The following is a 15,985-nucleotide window of genomic DNA, read 5'->3' on the forward strand; positions in this document are numbered from 1 at the left end:
TGTGTACTGCCAGTTATGGTGAGTCAGTAGAGGTTTCACGAGCGGAAGATGTTTCTTATGTGGATCTTGATGCGTTCAAGGAGTCTGCTCATGATGCTCGGTGGAAATCTTGTTGCCTTGTCTGAAGTCACTTGAAGCAGCAGCATTTGTTGACAAGAACTTGATTACTGAATTATTAGTGATCTTGTGCTTTTCTAGTCCTGCAACTCGAAAACAAGAGATCTACAGCTGCTGCTTATGACTTGTGCAAATGGAACACTAAAGCCTACTTATACAGATTATTTTGAGTGAGAAGCCAACCATGAAACTTGCAGCACTCGTGTATGATTCAGATCCCTGTTATATTCATCTGCATGAATGGAGCTATCCCAAACAAGAAAACCCTTCATCTTAATGGTCACAAGCAGGATGCAGATGTGAAACTCCATGCAGATGCTGATTTCATCTTGCTACATGATGCTATTGCTTTTTCTCTTTCTTTGAACTCTCTTATGATAGCCTTTGAGGGCAGCCTTCATGAAATCCTTTGAACTTCTGAAGCACTCATTTCTTGGTAGCATGAAAGACTGTAGATTACAGCAGCAAACTCTGTTCTAAAGTGACACAGAGATTGATACTTTTAGCATGAGTGAGCACGAAGAACACAGTTCGAGGTACTCAAGACAATCCAAGGTTGAATGAAGTGATCTCGAGTCCACTGATCGGAGACAAATGGTTGATGGAGGCCTGCAGAAATATTGTGATGTGAAAGGGGGGATAGATAAGAAAGATCCAAGACCTGTAAGACTATGACTTCTAGGTCAGCTGTGGGTGTTTAAAGTCGGAGGTCTTCCACAAGGTTGCCAATGATAGGGTTGGCTACTGCTGGTGGTGGTGATTTGGGGCCAGTCCTCATCATCTCCATCCAAAGCTCCCTCTTTGGATGGCAGTGTGCTTTCTGATATCTTTTCAGAGCTGTTCATCTGTGACAGAAACAGAAGTCAGGCAATGCAAAGCCGTAAATGAATTGCTGAGCCAACTGTTATAGTGTCAGGGAGTCAGAGGTCTTACAGTCATATCTTTTGCCTTATAAACCAGAGAAGAGAGACTCGAATTGTAGCTGGAATTTCCAGGAAAATGTGAGTGCATCTACATCTTGGAGTGTAGAATGATGTCAAGTAATAATTTCTAGGTTACTTGATCATTTACTTCTGTGCAAGAATGATAGCAGGATATAAACTCTGAGATTTTTGGCACGCAGAGATAACAATCAGAAGTCAGTCACAGGCTGTCTCATAAAATCTGCAACCAGTGAAGTAGACAAAGTAAACTGCATGCCGGAATCTTCCAATGCATGATATCCTGATGTAGTAGATGCAGAGAGGAGAGGAACGGTGGCAAATCTGATATCCTAACATGCAGCAGATAAGATTCCTATAGTCACACTGGAGGCATCGTAAAAATCTGCAACCTGTGAACAAAGCAGCTGCATGATCTGCGCGAGGTTGCCGCAAGCTCTGTGCTACTGAACCATTGCATGCATGGTGACAATGTGGTTGATGCAGGAAGAAGAAGTAGATGAGAAATCTATTTGGTCACTCCTTCCACAAAAACACGGAAGAAGAAGGGCCAGGACCAGCAGTAGAAGATGCGTCAGCATCCGGAGATGCTGTCGTCGTTGCGGCTGATGATGGTGGTGCGGCATTGGAGGGATCCATGTCGGCGAAGCTCGTGAACCGGGAGTGGAGGAGCAAGCTATTGGCTCCGTCGATGTCGTCCCATATGGAGCTCCCTGGCCCCCAGGTGCTGAACCATTCTTCCGCTGCTGCAGCGGTGTTTCCCCACACCATTTCGGGTGTTGTTGTCTCGGGGGCTGTAGGCTCCGATCCACCGGATTCATCAAGCCCTGACGCGGAGCCGTCGCCGCTGCTGGAACTGCCGATGACGGTGGCAGTAACGCCTGCAGTCTCAAAAGCCACAGGTGGAGGTGGCCGGGGTTGCGATTGGTGGTGGATGGTTTGTGGTCGAGCTTCCTCAGGCGTGGCAGGAGGAGAGGATGAGGAGGAAGAACAAGAAGCCCCGCCTCTGTCACCACTACCGCCACCGGTGCCGAGGAAGAGATGAGGAAAGTTGAGCTTCGCGTTCTCCCCTCTCAGCTTGAACGCCTCGCGGTCGTAAGCGAGGGCGGCTTCCTCGGCGGTGTTGAAGGTTCCGAGCCAGAGGCGGCTGCGGTTCCGGGGGAGGCGGATCTCCGCCACCCACTTCCCCCAGTGTCGCTGCCGCACGCCGCGATACAGCTTCGCAGGCGTCGGGATGGGGGGCAGCAACGGGCGCGGACAAAGGGAGGAGGGGTGCAGCGGGCGGCTCATCGCCATCACCATCCGCGCGCGTGGGTTAAGGTTGAGCGCCTCGCTCCAGTACCTCAGGAGGTACTGCTCCTGATACACCCGATGCTGCAGCTGCTGCTGTGTCGCCGCCGCTTCTTCTGTCGTCATGAATGGAGGAGAGGGAGGATGCGTTCGGATCTGATGGGGATGATGACGTCCGAATGAGATCATCTGTTGCTGTTGCCATGGCGGCGGCTGATGATGCAGACTGGAACGCGCGGGGGGTGACAGTGTCAGATCAACAACAGCCCGAGAGCTGCCTGCCGAAGCAAACGGAAAAATAGGCTTGGAATATAAAGTCGAGGACGAAGAAACCGGAGGGCCAGAGAAGGAGCCGGAAACGGGATTAGAATTCGAGGAACACTGAGAAGAAGATGAAGACGAAGAGGTTGAAGTAGAGGAATATTGATGGCGTCGATCGGGACTTCTAATTTTCTTCAAAGGCCGAGGTTGCACGGACGTCCTCTGCACTCCCTTCTGTCTTCCCCCGCCATCACTCCCTTCCATGGCCGAGGTTGCACCAAGAACAAACAGTAAGCAAGTTAGTCCACATGCGATCTGCCGTAGGAGCAACACCGCCACCTTCCTCTCTTCCAAGAGGAAGAGAGGAGACGAAGGAGGTTGAATCGAAGAAGCAGAGCAGCGCGTTTGATACAGGGGAGGGACGGGTGGAGGGTTTTAAGAGCAGGGAAAAGATTTGGGGTAGCCCACACCGGTCGGTCGGTGGGTCCCACCCGCATTCCGACTGCGTTCCTCCCATTGGACCTTCTCCTCCATTCACTGTCGCCCAGGTTGATCTCAAGATTCCCAACATGGAGTCATCTCCCTCCCCCTCCCTCTCCCTCTCCCTCTCCCTCTCTCTGTTGATCTTAGCTTTCACGAGAAGCTGCGAGATCTGTCGATGAGGTCCTAAGCATCAGTCAAACCGACAACAGCAACCACCACCAACCCGCCGCTGTTCGGTGGACTCCGCTTTCGGCACACGGGAAAGTAGAAGGAACGAAGCCAACCGTAGACCCCGGGGGGTTGTGTGGGCCAGCGTCGGTGACACGTGTCCGTATTCTACAACTGAACTCCCCACCACACCCTCGCCGCAACAATCGTCGGCACGACGCGCTCGACTGTAGCAGCTCCGACTCGGATTACCGGACGCGTGTCCGTCTCTGGTTGCAGAGTAACTCTTTGCGCGACACGTGTCCCGTCAAACGACATCAACTAGCGGTTGACTAATTCGGAAATAAGTCAATATTTAATTAGATTAAATACATCGGAGATATTTTTTGGAACGTCAAATTCTGCTCTGATTAATCGAACTTCTTTCGTTCTTTCGGATTAGACATCACTCAAAATATAAATCAAATCGAACAATTCCAATCGTATCGAGTTGACGATTAAAATTTGTTTGTGTCATCATTAAATCACCTAATTTTTAATAATGAAATGTTTATTATGTAAAGAACACGATATTTATATTTTGCATTGGGATCATTATACAATCAGGGGAGTATTTAATGTTTGACCATTAGCTTAAGCATGATCATAATGGACACCAGAGGAAGAAGGCACCATAGTTGAGTGGGATTGGCGGCTAAGCTTAGTTCTTAAGCTTATCTTTTTGGCTAAATTAATTAGTGCTTGATACCTAGAATATGCATGATGACTACCACCAGCTTTGTTTAAGCAAAGTCAACTGTCGCGAGAGGAAGGTGGGGTTGGTGTCATCATCTCAGTGTAACTTTGGTCAAACAACAAAATGATTGATTGTGTGACAGCTAAGATTATACTTTATAAGACACAACACTTCTGAGTGATCAAAGTTGGACAATATCAACACCAATCTATAGTAGCACAAAGTGTAATCACAGATCTATGAGTTCTTCCACTAGAAAAGGAAAACACTAGACATCAGATAAAAGTAACTCTGGACATAATCACAGCGCAATCCACCTGTGGCATCTTCCTTGTGGGGATGCATAGATTTGGCTTATAAAATGCTGAAGTTGAGGGGCATCCTGTTTTCCCCTTTGCTTCCCTGGAGGGAGGTACTACGATAAGGTTCCGATGTACACATCGACTTTGTCATTCATTTTCCTCGATAGAAACTTCATGCATATCGGTGGCTTCACTTGAGCAAGTGCGAGGACTGCTTGCGGTAGAGTCCATATCCCGTCGCCGCAGATCAATCCAGATGCCACTGCAGGACCAAAGGCATCTGCCTTGGCCTTGTTCAACTGTTCCCAAACGAATAGTATCACGCTTCCCACAAACATATCGATGGCGAAGTATGATCCAATGTAGAAAGGTATAGCCATCGCCATGGGGATCGGAATAAACCTCGCCACCTTCTTGGGAGACAAATCTCTTGCCAAGTTAATTGCAATGGCTAGGGCGAAGAATATGTAGCAGAGAGTGAGGCAGTGTTTTGGCAGCGACGAGAAGCCATCGACTCCAAGTATTGCCATGTTTCGGTAGATAATGGCGTAAGGTGCTGGGTATTCACTGCCGGGCATGCCGATGTCTTTGAAGGCCTTGAAGAAAAGCCAGAAAACACATGGAGCAATCACACAACCCATGGAAGTGCCGATGACTTGGCTCACGAACATGGACCGCGGAGAAGCTAGAGTTAAGTATCCGGTCTTGAAGTCTTGCATGAGATCTGATGCGGTGGATACAACGTTCATCATGACACCACAGGCTGCCAGTCCTGCAAGCACACCGCCATGAGAGGCACCTGCCCAGGCTCCAAAGATGAAGATAGCAAGCTTTCCGTAGGTGGAGGCCAGAGACCAATCCGTGAGGCCGCAACCGTAGGCATTGCAGAAAGCTAGAACTGGGGCGAAAACATAGGCAACCAAGATGAAATACCACTTGAGAGGAGGAAAGATGTGCGGAAGTGTAATGATGGAGATAATGGCAACCGCAATGTAGCCCCCAAATGCCACCCACTTTGGGATTTGATCTTTAAGGAAGACCTCAGTTCGCCTTTCATCATCAAACGTAGTGGGTGTTGTTGTAGGGCGGTCATCATCTGAGACAGGAAGAGTCGTTGTGGGGCGCTTCCGTGCTGCGGTAATGAAGGCTGATGTTGTTCGATGTAGGACCTTCAAGAAGTTATAGAGGCCGTCACCGAGAATCATGGCAATGCCTATGAAGACCTGCACAATGGACAGAAGATGAATAGGAGAGGGTGGAAATGTGACGGTAACCAATTGATAGTAAAGGAGTGAGAATTTACCCTGTAACCCTGCAATCCATGAAGACTGGTCGGTGAGAGACTTGCTGAATACCAGTGGCCTTTTTGATTGTTTATAAGAGGCCACATGATTCCCCAAGAAAGGATGGCTCCAAGGAGAACAGATATATTCACCATATACGGGCAGATCATTCCAACTCCGACATAAGTAGCAGAAAAATCAAAGAAAAACCTGATAAAATACATCAAGAACCCACGATCACGTGACCATACTTTCTCCCAAAGCTACATAGAGACAATTTAGGTTGTCCATGATACCTGTTGTCATAAGCTTTAAGACCAAGTGTAGGAAATGCTGCAAATCCACAATCGTCACCAGCAGTATAAAACCACTGAAAGAATCCCCACAGGAAGCTAATGACAAAGAACTTGCCTAATGTCCAGACCTGTTTTCTGCAACAAATTCAAAGTTCAGGAACAAATCTCTCAGAAAAGAACTAATGGAAAGAGGAAGGAAAGTTTAGACATTTGAAAGATCTTTACTTGGCCAGCTTTTCACCCTGAGGAGTATGGAAGCCATTGATAAGGTATGCAGTGGCAGTACCACTTGGATAGATCAGCTTGTAGTCAATGATCATTATCTGAAATAAGCATTCCCGTCAACAATTATACTGTTGAAACCCGAAAAGAAAGCACTATTAATTACTAGAAATTCACTGTAAAAGTTGGACTCACCTTTCTGAGGGGAACAAGAGAAAATAGTCCAAGAAAGCTAACCACAAACATAAATCCGATCATCCATCCGAGTTTTGGTTCCTTTATGTTCTGTGAATTATTTTCTTCTGTTGCTTGGTCTGCAATTCTTGAACTCATGCCGAAAATGTAACTTCCAAAACCACCTGTTCACAAACTCTTTATTGCACTATGATACAGATAAGACAGGTAGGAAAAGCAATCTCGCTGTAGGTTAAAGGCATTCAGATTGTCTGCTAGAGTAGTCGAGCAATTTCATAGTTTTCTTTGTCAAGATGAATCCAACTTGCAACTGAGATCTTTTAATAAGACGATGAACAGAGATATATATAATAAAAAAAAGGAAATACAGTCTTGTTGTAGTTCTTCCAGATGGAGAATGATTTGTGCTCATATTAGTCAACACTATCAGAGGATATAGCAATAAAATCAAAGACTACTACCGCATTAATATGATCATTGATATAACTAATATTCTCAAAACATAGTTACAGCTAAAAGATTATTTATTTTTACAACTATACTATATATTAATATTGCTAATTGATGTTCTAGAAGACCACTACTTTACGATTTATCATTCTTTCCCGAGACAAATTTAAGTTTTGAAACTCATGTTATATGGTTTGATAGAGATACTAGACTCACCTCAATCCAATGTTTCGGGACAAAGACAATTCGAAGAAATAGCCTAACCAGTGTTGTAAATATCTAAAATGGGGCAAAGAATAATGGCCCTCTGCATGCAAGAAAAATATCCACACTACATTCCACAAAGATGAGAGCAGACAAAAAACAGTTGAAGCCAGCTACACTTGGTTGCTCATGGTGGTCCAAGATACATGTCTCTTTTGAAATTCAAGCTCGGTGACCACCACCACAAAAGTTGACCAAAATTGCTTATCTAGGACCGCTCTATTGTCCAAGTTTCAATACATGAATTCCCTTCCAACCTCTCAAACTATTAGTTTCCGCAGAAGTCACGTACCGAGAAAAAAATTCCATACAAGTTCAAATGTAAACCTTTGGATATATCATGTCACCCATCAAGTCCAAATATGTAAGTTATATAATATAAACCATGGATCATGAACTAGGATAGAAATTTCTTGAGCACTTTAAGTTATGGATCAGATTGGTAGAGTTGGTATCAGAATAGGTTTAGGTCATTTATGTGAGCCATGGAGTCTGTTTCCCTATGTCAGAGACTAATAAATGCTTCTACCAAATCAAAGCAACAGTGACTATGTATCTAAGGCATTAATGAATGGCAAATGCTTTTGGATAAAGCTGTACAGCAATGCTATTTGCTTACCTTGATAAAGTGTAATAAAACATATATTTAGCTATGGATTCCTTTAACTAAAAAAAAAAATCTATAAATTAGTAAAAATCCAAGAAAAACTCTTTTGTCATCACAAGAGATTTTTTTCTTTTTAGTGGAACCAGAGATTTGTGCTATTTCATCCCCTTTTCTCTTTTCTACTCCTCAATCCACATGAGGTGTTAGAGAATCCACACAAACCCAAGAGAAAACAACATAGATCATATAATGGAATTTTTGCTTAAGATTCCATGAGATCCCACTTCTTATTCCTTACTCTCTCCCCCTTTTCCCCTTCTCAATCTCTCATCCGATTTCAATTCTGCCACTAATCCTGCTTCTGCTCTCTCTGCTTCCTCGGATCAAAAGCCAAACTCAGAGTTCAAGTGGCAAGGCAATGATCACAAACGTCACCTAATGCCACAAGCCTCCAAATCCACAACCCATCACCCATCCACCGCCTCGATCAGGATCTGCAATCCGAGACATACGACCCTACGGATGATGAATGATCCGGTGCAAGCGTCCAAATCAGCAACAGCAGCCAGGAGAAAGAAGAGAGGGCGAGAAGAGGAGCAATACCGCTGAAGGCGAGGCCGTAGGCGGCGACGACGCAGGTCTGGATGACGGTGTTCTCCTGGCGGGTGAAGGGGGTGCGGAGGAGGCCGGTGCTCTCCAGGCCCTTGGTCCAGAGCTTGACGAAGAAGAACCCGAGGAGGCCGGCGGCGACGTTAAGGGAGGGGATGATGCCGGTGGTCAGGTTCAGCTTCATCACGATCACGCTGAACATCACCGACAGGAAGAAACTCACCACCAGTGCCCGCGCCGTCAGCTGCTCCCGCCACACCGGCACCCGCTGCCCCTCGAACGCCCGCTCCACCGACACCGGCCTGGTCTCTTCCTTCCTCGGGTTCTCCGCCATCGCCACCTCGTTCGTATCCTCATTCCCCATTCTTCTCCCTCCCTCTCCCCTCACTCTCGCGGTGCGGCTTTAAAGAAAAGCTGGCATGGTGGCGGTGGGGACACGAGCGTGTTATCCCGATCACGACTTCTGCGTGGGATGTGTGAGCGCCAGAGGAGATGGGTGGGAAGAGAGGAATCCGGCGGACCCACTTGCAGGCATTCCACGGTTCATTGGATTTGACTTGGAAGCCGGCCATCGAGATCATCATCCATCTCCAATCTTTCGAGGAGATAGATCCGCATCCGCATCCGCTCGTAGATCCGAAAGTTAGGGTCAAATCCAAGTTCTTATTTTCTGATTTATCTTTTGATCAAAAGCATAACAAAACAAAACAAAACAAAACAAAACTGTTATTATCCTATCATGATTTCTTGATTGGATTAGGATCTTAATTTCAATAATAAATATTTTCTTCCATATTTTTCACCACTATATTAATATTTCTTCCAACCTTAAACAATTTTCAACTCATTTATGATGAAATATTTTTTTAAAAAAAATCATAATTTAATGTTAATAAAATTATTTTTAAAATTATTTTTTTTAAAAAGATAAGTGATGAATGTGAGATTAAAATCAATGATTTTACGATAAATCTTTACCGACTAAACTAATTGATACATTCAAATTTTAATTTTGTTACTAATATCTCTATCCTAATTAGTTTCTCACACTAATCAAATGTACATCCTTTTATACTTGAAGTGAAAGGTTGTTCATTAGACTGTTCCCATGGGAAAGAAGACAGCACAGATATGGAGTAGTAATGAGAGCCTGCACTCAATCAAGATCGAGTACCGACTTGGTGTGAGAACAGATATGGCTTCCATAAACTAAATGATATGAAAGCTGCTTTACCAGATTAATCCCTCTACGTCTCTTCCACCACATTTGTAGATTCTTTATTGTGTTAGCTTCCTCCTCATCTTCTCTTCCACCACGTTTGTAGATTCTTTATTGTGTCACCAGTCCAGATTGGTAAGCATTCACATCCACTTGTTAGTGTTTCTTGTTGTTGTTGTGTCTTCTTCAATATCCTGTTTCCAGACTTGGATGAACACTGCCAAGAAACTGTTGACCTTAATGTTTCTCACCTCAATTTCAAGTTCTTTTGTCTTCGATAACATCAAATACTGTAGTATTAACTTGAGCATGCATGGATCATATCTAAAACAATCAAATACTATATTATTCGAATCTCTGAACCCGATCGAACCACTTTGATACCATGGATTGGTTGGGTAACCAAGAGCTGCATCAACATCGATCGATATTATCAAGTGGGGACGCTGGAAACTGGAAAGCTTGGAAACCTGGAAGATATCAAGTGGGGGTGGGGATGGTCTTCTCGTTGACTGCTGAAAACTGTGTAGCTTGGAAATCTGAGATCCAGTTCATACCAGGATTCTTGCATGGCTGCTGAAGATATTGTTCGACCAGGAGCTTCGATCTGAACTGGCTTGTGGATCTCACGCCATGACTGAGATGTAACCAAGGAGTTGAATGCAGCATTCAAACCTGCATTTGTTTGCGGGCCGCAGCTTGGAATCGAGACAGCTGCACTCCATGCAAGTCAACCGTTGCAATCTTCACCGGGGTTTATGGTGTTGCAAGACTTTGACTCGGTAATACAAATCAATAAGATGATGATGATGATGATGATGAAAGAAACTATTTTCATGCGTAGAGTTACAGGAAATAGACTGAAATATGCAGTCTTGAATGGTAAAAAGGTTGATCGGATCATATCAATTTCATGACTTGAATCGACCACCCATTTTGATGCTAACACTGTTACAAAACCTTAGTCTTGTAACCTATTGCAGTGGCAAGCAACATCAATTCAATGGTTGATCTCGTCAAAGGATTAGAAAAGAAGAGAGCAAAGTGTGGAAGACAAGACGAGTGATGAACTCTTTCCCACAACAAAAGTCTATAAAACCGGCAGCATCCGCTGTCTTGAAACTGATGGATCATATTCTAGAATGAACATAACAGTTGGAAATTTTTTGGTTGACTAACGTGTGGACAAAACACACAGAAATCATCCTCGGAGAAGACTTCTAAGTCAATGATGTCTGTCCAATTTGCTCTCAAAAACTATTTATTTTTTGTGAAGATCACCCCATGTTAGTATAGATGCATTTGCAATGTCACTATAATAGTATGAATTCCATTTCATAAACATAGATTAAATGTGAAATCTTTGTCAAATATTTTTTTACATAGATACATGTCGATTTCATTAGTATGTGGTCGATTTTAAAAAAAAATCCATAAGTTTAATTTTTTTTATATAATATTATAATTTTAAAAAAATTTCAGATAATATATTTTTTTTAAAAATAATCATCGTACCCTCGTGAAGCATCGATCTTCGCTCGTTGATCACCCCCTTTGCCTTGTTAATCATCCTTTTCTAATTGTTTATGTCTCCACATAGAAGCTAATCTTATCGATCAATCCCTTATCTCGTGGTCGCTTGCACCTTAATGTACAAACTAATGTTATTAATCATCTCCTCTATATAAGCATGAGTTAGTCTCGTTAGTTACTTTTGTCTTTGTACGTGTAATGCCTCTAACGTTCGATAAGAACGATCCAAGATGAATGATGTGGACTGACGATCATAAAAATAATGTAGGGATAAGGAGGCAATTGATCCATACAAGTTTTTTAAAATTAAAACGTTACATGAAAATTTTTAATTTTTTTTAATTTATCATATATATATATATATATATATATATATATATATATATATATATATATATATATATATTCACTTTTGGTTCACGTGGTCGAGGTGTAAGCGGGGGGGGCAGCTGGACGCGGACCGCTTCACCAAGAGACAGATACATCCCTCGGCCTCCCGCAACCCCCACCTGCCCTGTCACTGAGCAAATCGCATTGGGACCTGCAGGGGTCCACACTCTCGCCCAATACTAGGCATGGATACCCGCGGGTTTAATGTGTCTGATATTTAGGCTCCAAGTATCAGATCCAGGGAGGGAACACATCTGACAGCAAAACAGGTTTAACTCAATCATGATGATATGATCCGCCGTCGTCACGTTCGCTACGTGCAGCAACGCCGGTGGTGTGATCGAATCGCGTTTCACCATTTAGGGGTTGGTGTGGCTGCCATACACGAAAAGCGACTCGCGTCACACCACCTGGGCATCGAGCGGGACATTATCTCGGCGTGTGTTGTCTCGTAACGTCAGTCGGCTCGTGAACTCTGGGGGATTCCGTATATTCCGTTGGAATTGACGGCGTCCCTCCGGTTATGGACGCAGTAATCGCCCAGTAGATAAAATGGCGTGAATTGCCCAAACGACCAGTCCGTCTCTTCTCCTTCGCAGGGCGATAACGCGAAGAGAGGAATCGGGGAGGCGATTTCTAGGGTTCCTCCCCCCCGCATTGTTCCGGTACTTAGATAGACTCGTTTCCTGTAGTGATCTGGTGTCTGTGCTTCTGTGGTTCTTGATTAGGTCAGTGGAGGGGTGAGAGTACCCATATTGTTCGTTCTTTCGAGGAGACGAGACGTGCTTGTCATCTTGAGATTTCTACCCTTAAATGATTTTTTTTGGGCTGCAATATCTAATTTTACCTCTGTTTTGTGTTATCTAGTTGGTTTTCTTTGGAACTACGCTATGTGGATGTCTTCTCCTTGAGAGGGTGACAAGTTTTTCTGATACTATTCCGGGGCTATTTTTTTTTTTTCTTTTTCTCTTGTTGGCTATATGACAAATGTTGTGTTAGAGAGACAGATCTATGCTGATGTGACCATGTCAACATTTAGTTGTTGTAGTTTGCTATCTACAAGTATTATAGATGGAGGCACTATAGATTTGAATATGCTATCTAGATCAGTAGGAACAATTGCATCCTCTTTTTTCTAATAAGGAACATGAAACACTTAAAGATAGTGGGTCATTTAGCATATAGCCTTCTAGAAAATTGTTTGCTTGTTACAAGGATCCGATGTAGGTTTTGGCATGAAAATTTGTATGGCCTGATATTAGATTATGGTCTCGTACGCCATTGCTTCACATGAATTCGATCTTTCTGATTTCTTGGTATCTGCATTAACATCTTACTTGATACTTGCAAAGCAGACTACAGGACTTTTCTTCACATACCTAAATTATTGTGTCTCAACTTTGATTTCTCAACCACGGAAAGGGTATCTGTGTATTTTGTTGTGTCTTGTTGTTGGAGTGATGGTTATGACCAAAAAAATGGAGGATACATTGTTGTACAAATGAGTCTTTTGTAATCTCTGTTTTGTTAATCTATCATAGTTAAGCCTTACTAGCTTTTAATATGCACACAATGTAGAACAAGATGAAAGCCAGATTTTGAGTGAATGTTCATCATACTGCATGACTTTTTGCTATCATATTTCTTTCTTTTTAACATTTTGGTGTTTGCATGTATTCTTTCATCTCGATTTATTTCATATGATAATAACTTCTGACTATGTATTTCCAGCATACTCTAAAGTATCAAAATGGTTGCACAGGAGTTCACTGTCGACTTGAATAAGCCTCTCGTTTTTCAGGTGCGGTTCAGATATTTTCTTTTCTATGTATCTTTCGTATTTTATTTCATGTGAGGCATAAATGCTTCTTTGCTTCATCTGTTGTTAATCAATACATACTAAATAAGGTGAGAATATCTCCAGCATGTGTTAACCGGTAGAAATTTTTGTCATTGTTCGGTTTTTAATAGTAATAACTGGGTTGGTGAAGAACAACAACCTTGATAGCTGAGGTATGAGGCGTCAATGACTAGCAACTAGCAGCTATCATTTTATGCAGTCTCATCCAACGTAGATCTTGAAAAATTGAAATCTCTCTCTTCAGCGTTCTCTTCTCTTGATTGCCTGTCATCATTCTGTTTTCTGATTAAACATGTTTCTAAAGTGCATCCCATCAATTTATATTTACTGTTATCGAGTAATCTACACTATTAGTCGACAGTAACTGCTTATTGACCAAGCTCTTGCAAATGTTCTTAGGTGGGTCATCTCGGAGAAGCTTACCAAGAATGGGTTCACCAGCCTATAGTTAGCAAGGAAGGCCCACGATTTTTTGCAAATGACTTATTGGAGGTAACCTAATGACAGTACATTAGGCCAACATGGACAACTTGATTGGTCTATTTTATAATACGTGCTTTTGCATATATCAGTTCTTAACTCGAACAGTGTGGTGGGCGGTTCCAGTGATATGGCTGCCAGTTGTTGGTTGGTGTCTAACCAAGTCAATCCAAATGGGCAATACACCCCCTCAGTTAGCTCTGATGGTTGCCACTGGGATATTTCTGTGGACCTTGATCGAGTATACTTTGCATCGCTTCCTTTTCCACATCAAAACTGAGAGCTATTGGTAGGTAACCCTTTCAAGAATCTTTGTGCATTATTTCTTCAAATCAATTCAAATGAACTCCAGATGTTTGTTAACACATCTTTGGCAACCATGTTATAGGGGAAACACTGCACATTACCTTCTTCATGGTTGCCATCACAAGCATCCCATGGATGGTTTGCGGCTAGTTTTCCCCCCTGCTGCCACAGCTATTTTATGTGTACCAGTAAGCTCCTAACAAACTCAAATCATCCTTTACTGTTATATTCATGGACATGGTATGTGCAACTTTCTCAGTTTCAAGCATGATGCCTATCTGATATTCTTTCTGATGCTTTTAGTCACTTACAGTAGAATGTAAAATCCGGAGGTTGTCATGGTCAATTTTCCTTCCAAAGTTACGAGAGAGGTATTGCTGCAGCTTCAGAAGCTAATACATTTCAATTTTTTCTAGTTCTGGAATGTGGTTAAGTTAATAGCCACTCCATCAACCACTCCTGCATTGTTCGGAGGTGGTCTGTTCGGTTATGTTATGTATGACTGCACTCACTACTACCTGCACCATGGACAACCATCCAAAGATCCAGCTAAAAATCTGAAGGTGAGCCTGTGAGGATGAGAACAGTTAAAAGAGAAGTTACACCTGGAAGCTCCTTGATAGTTCTTTTTTTCTTTTGAAACTTGCATTTTGGTTCTGAAAAGGTTCTTGTCCATTCCAGCGGTACCATCTGAACCATCACTTCAGAATTCAAAACAAGGGGTTTGGAATAACTTCTTCAATCTGGGATATTGTCTTTGGCACATTGCCCCCAACAAGATCCTCTTCTCAAAGCGGTTGATACTTATGCATTGTGGAAAAAGAATATGTAAATTTGAGGTTAGATTCTACTACCTCATTTCTGATTAATGTTTGCATACATATCACTCTATCTTCACCATTTCTTAGCCACCTTGCCTTGTGATCCTACTACCTGCTTTGTAAATCTTTGTTGCAGATTTCCTTGGTATTCTAGTCTGCTGGTGGTTTTATTTGCTGCTTCTCCAAATGATCTTATCATGGATGTTCCTGTTCATTCCGAGAATAGTGACATCTATGCAATCGAGACTTGTGTGATCAATCCGTTCATCTATATTAAGTTTGCTTGTAGGTTCTCATGAGTCAACAGCTCAGTCATGTTTTAGATTGTCCTATTTATCATCTGTACAAAAGATCCATTGTAGTTTGAAACTTTCTATTAGCCATTCTATGAGTGGTTGATTCTCTGTGTGATCTTGGAGACAAGACCTTTTCAACCGTGATAGTGTTCTTGAATTGCTTCTATTAATCATCAGTGGTTACCTGGGATGTTTTTTTGCCAATATGATAATATGCAAATGTTCATATTTTATGCAATTGGATAAAGGAGTTTGGGAAGCCATTATGTTGGGCTTTTGAAGCACTACCCTTGATGATCCACATTGTAGCTTCAGCTTTTACTCAGATTGTAGTGGTGCTATGCTGACTTGGTTTTAGAATGTTTCTCTGGATTTCTGTATGCATGAAAAGTGAAACTTTGCTGGACTGAGCTTGTTAAAAAGATAATTAGTTAGCTTGCTATTTTTGCTGGATTGAACTTTGGGAAGCCATTGCATGAAAAAGATAGATAACAATGAGGTACTTTTAGTAGCTTGCTATTTTTCCCTCTGTCTATTTCAAAGTTTGAATTCTCCACCTTCTAACACTTAGTTGGACCACAACCCACAAAGTGGATAGAGTGATGCACTGTCATCTATTAGAACAACCACCTGACTGAAATAAGAGAGAGAAACCTTTGGCAAAGTATCAATTTAGCAGGTTAACACTGTTCCAAGTCCTCTTATCTCTTTACTTGAGAACTGTTGCATCTGAAAAATACTTGTTGCAGGCTCTCCAGTGTACAACAATATGGTGTTTACTGGCTCTGAGTTCAGATGAAAAAGATGGCTCAAAGGAATCAGTTTAACACCACTCCTTGAGTCTCTCTGATGTCT

The 15,985-nt window shown here is 42.7% G+C and overlaps 3 protein-coding genes and 1 long non-coding RNA gene across 5 annotated transcripts; 1 reads left to right on the plus strand and 3 right to left on the minus strand.

Annotated features, from left to right (window-relative positions):
• Positions 1-320: 320 nt before the first annotated feature.
• On the minus strand, positions 321-1,226 carry LOC135619146 (uncharacterized). The gene is made up of 2 exons (XR_010489324.1): positions 1,051-1,226; positions 321-962 (listed from the first exon to the last, which is right to left on the minus strand). It is a non-coding gene; the product is annotated as an uncharacterized LOC135619146 (long non-coding RNA).
• A 348-nt stretch (positions 1,227-1,574) lies between these two features.
• On the minus strand, positions 1,575-2,474 carry LOC135620250 (ethylene-responsive transcription factor ERF053-like). Its single transcript, XM_065123068.1, has one exon. It carries the CDS (start codon positions 2,472-2,474, stop codon positions 1,575-1,577), a length of 900 nt encoding a protein of 299 aa, XP_064979140.1.
• A 1,700-nt stretch (positions 2,475-4,174) lies between these two features.
• On the minus strand, positions 4,175-8,609 carry LOC103994500 (probable metal-nicotianamine transporter YSL12). The gene is made up of 6 exons (XM_009414856.3): positions 8,219-8,609; positions 6,295-6,458; positions 6,103-6,200; positions 5,878-6,012; positions 5,602-5,791; positions 4,175-5,521 (listed from the first exon to the last, which is right to left on the minus strand). Exons 1-6 carry the CDS (start codon positions 8,586-8,588, stop codon positions 4,412-4,414), a joined length of 2,067 nt encoding a protein of 688 aa, XP_009413131.2. The 5' UTR covers positions 8,589-8,609; the 3' UTR covers positions 4,175-4,411.
• Positions 8,610-11,873: 3,264 nt separating this feature from the next.
• LOC103994499 (dihydroceramide fatty acyl 2-hydroxylase FAH1) lies at positions 11,874-15,300 on the plus strand. 2 transcript variants are annotated; one of them, XM_009414855.3, is made up of 8 exons: positions 11,874-12,031; positions 13,098-13,167; positions 13,627-13,719; positions 13,800-13,996; positions 14,096-14,201; positions 14,430-14,576; positions 14,695-14,852; positions 14,971-15,300. In XM_009414855.3, the coding sequence occupies exons 2-7, from the start codon at positions 13,117-13,119 to the stop codon at positions 14,812-14,814; spliced, it is 714 nt and encodes a 237-aa protein (XP_009413130.2). In that variant the 5' UTR covers positions 11,874-12,031; positions 13,098-13,116; the 3' UTR covers positions 14,815-14,852; positions 14,971-15,300. The 2 variants fall into 2 exon arrangements, with proteins under 2 accessions (XP_009413130.2, XP_018685872.2); XM_018830327.2 differs by lacking the exon at positions 11,874-12,031 and adding an exon at positions 12,076-12,094.
• Positions 15,301-15,985: the final 685 nt, after the last annotated feature.

This window comes from Musa acuminata, chromosome BXJ2-8 (assembly GCF_036884655.1).
Source record: "Musa acuminata AAA Group cultivar baxijiao chromosome BXJ2-8, Cavendish_Baxijiao_AAA, whole genome shotgun sequence".
Lineage (NCBI taxonomy): Eukaryota > Viridiplantae > Streptophyta > Magnoliopsida > Zingiberales > Musaceae > Musa > Musa acuminata.

Excerpts from the sequence above, each read along its gene's own strand:
- LOC135620250 (XM_065123068.1), bottom strand. The coding sequence starts at position 2,474 with ATGACGACAGAAGAAGCGGCGGCGACACAGCAGCAGCTGCAGCATCGG.
- LOC103994500 (XM_009414856.3), bottom strand. The coding sequence starts at position 8,588 with ATGGGGAATGAGGATACGAACGAGGTGGCGATGGCGGAGAACCCGAGG. Across the intron at positions 6,459-8,218 it reads CTACGGCCTCGCCTTCAGCG|GTGGTTTTGGAAGTTACATT; the intron begins GTATTGCTCCTC and ends GTTTGTGAACAG. Across the intron at positions 5,522-5,601 it reads ATGGATTGCAGGGTTACAGG|GTCTTCATAGGCATTGCCAT; the intron begins GTAAATTCTCAC and ends TCCATTGTGCAG.
- LOC103994499 (XM_009414855.3), top strand. The coding sequence starts at position 13,117 with ATGGTTGCACAGGAGTTCACTGTCGACTTGAATAAGCCTCTCGTTTTT. Across the intron at positions 13,720-13,799 it reads TTGCAAATGACTTATTGGAG|TTCTTAACTCGAACAGTGTG; the intron begins GTAACCTAATGA and ends TGCATATATCAG. Across the intron at positions 14,202-14,429 it reads CAGCTATTTTATGTGTACCA|TTCTGGAATGTGGTTAAGTT; the intron begins GTAAGCTCCTAA and ends AATTTTTTCTAG.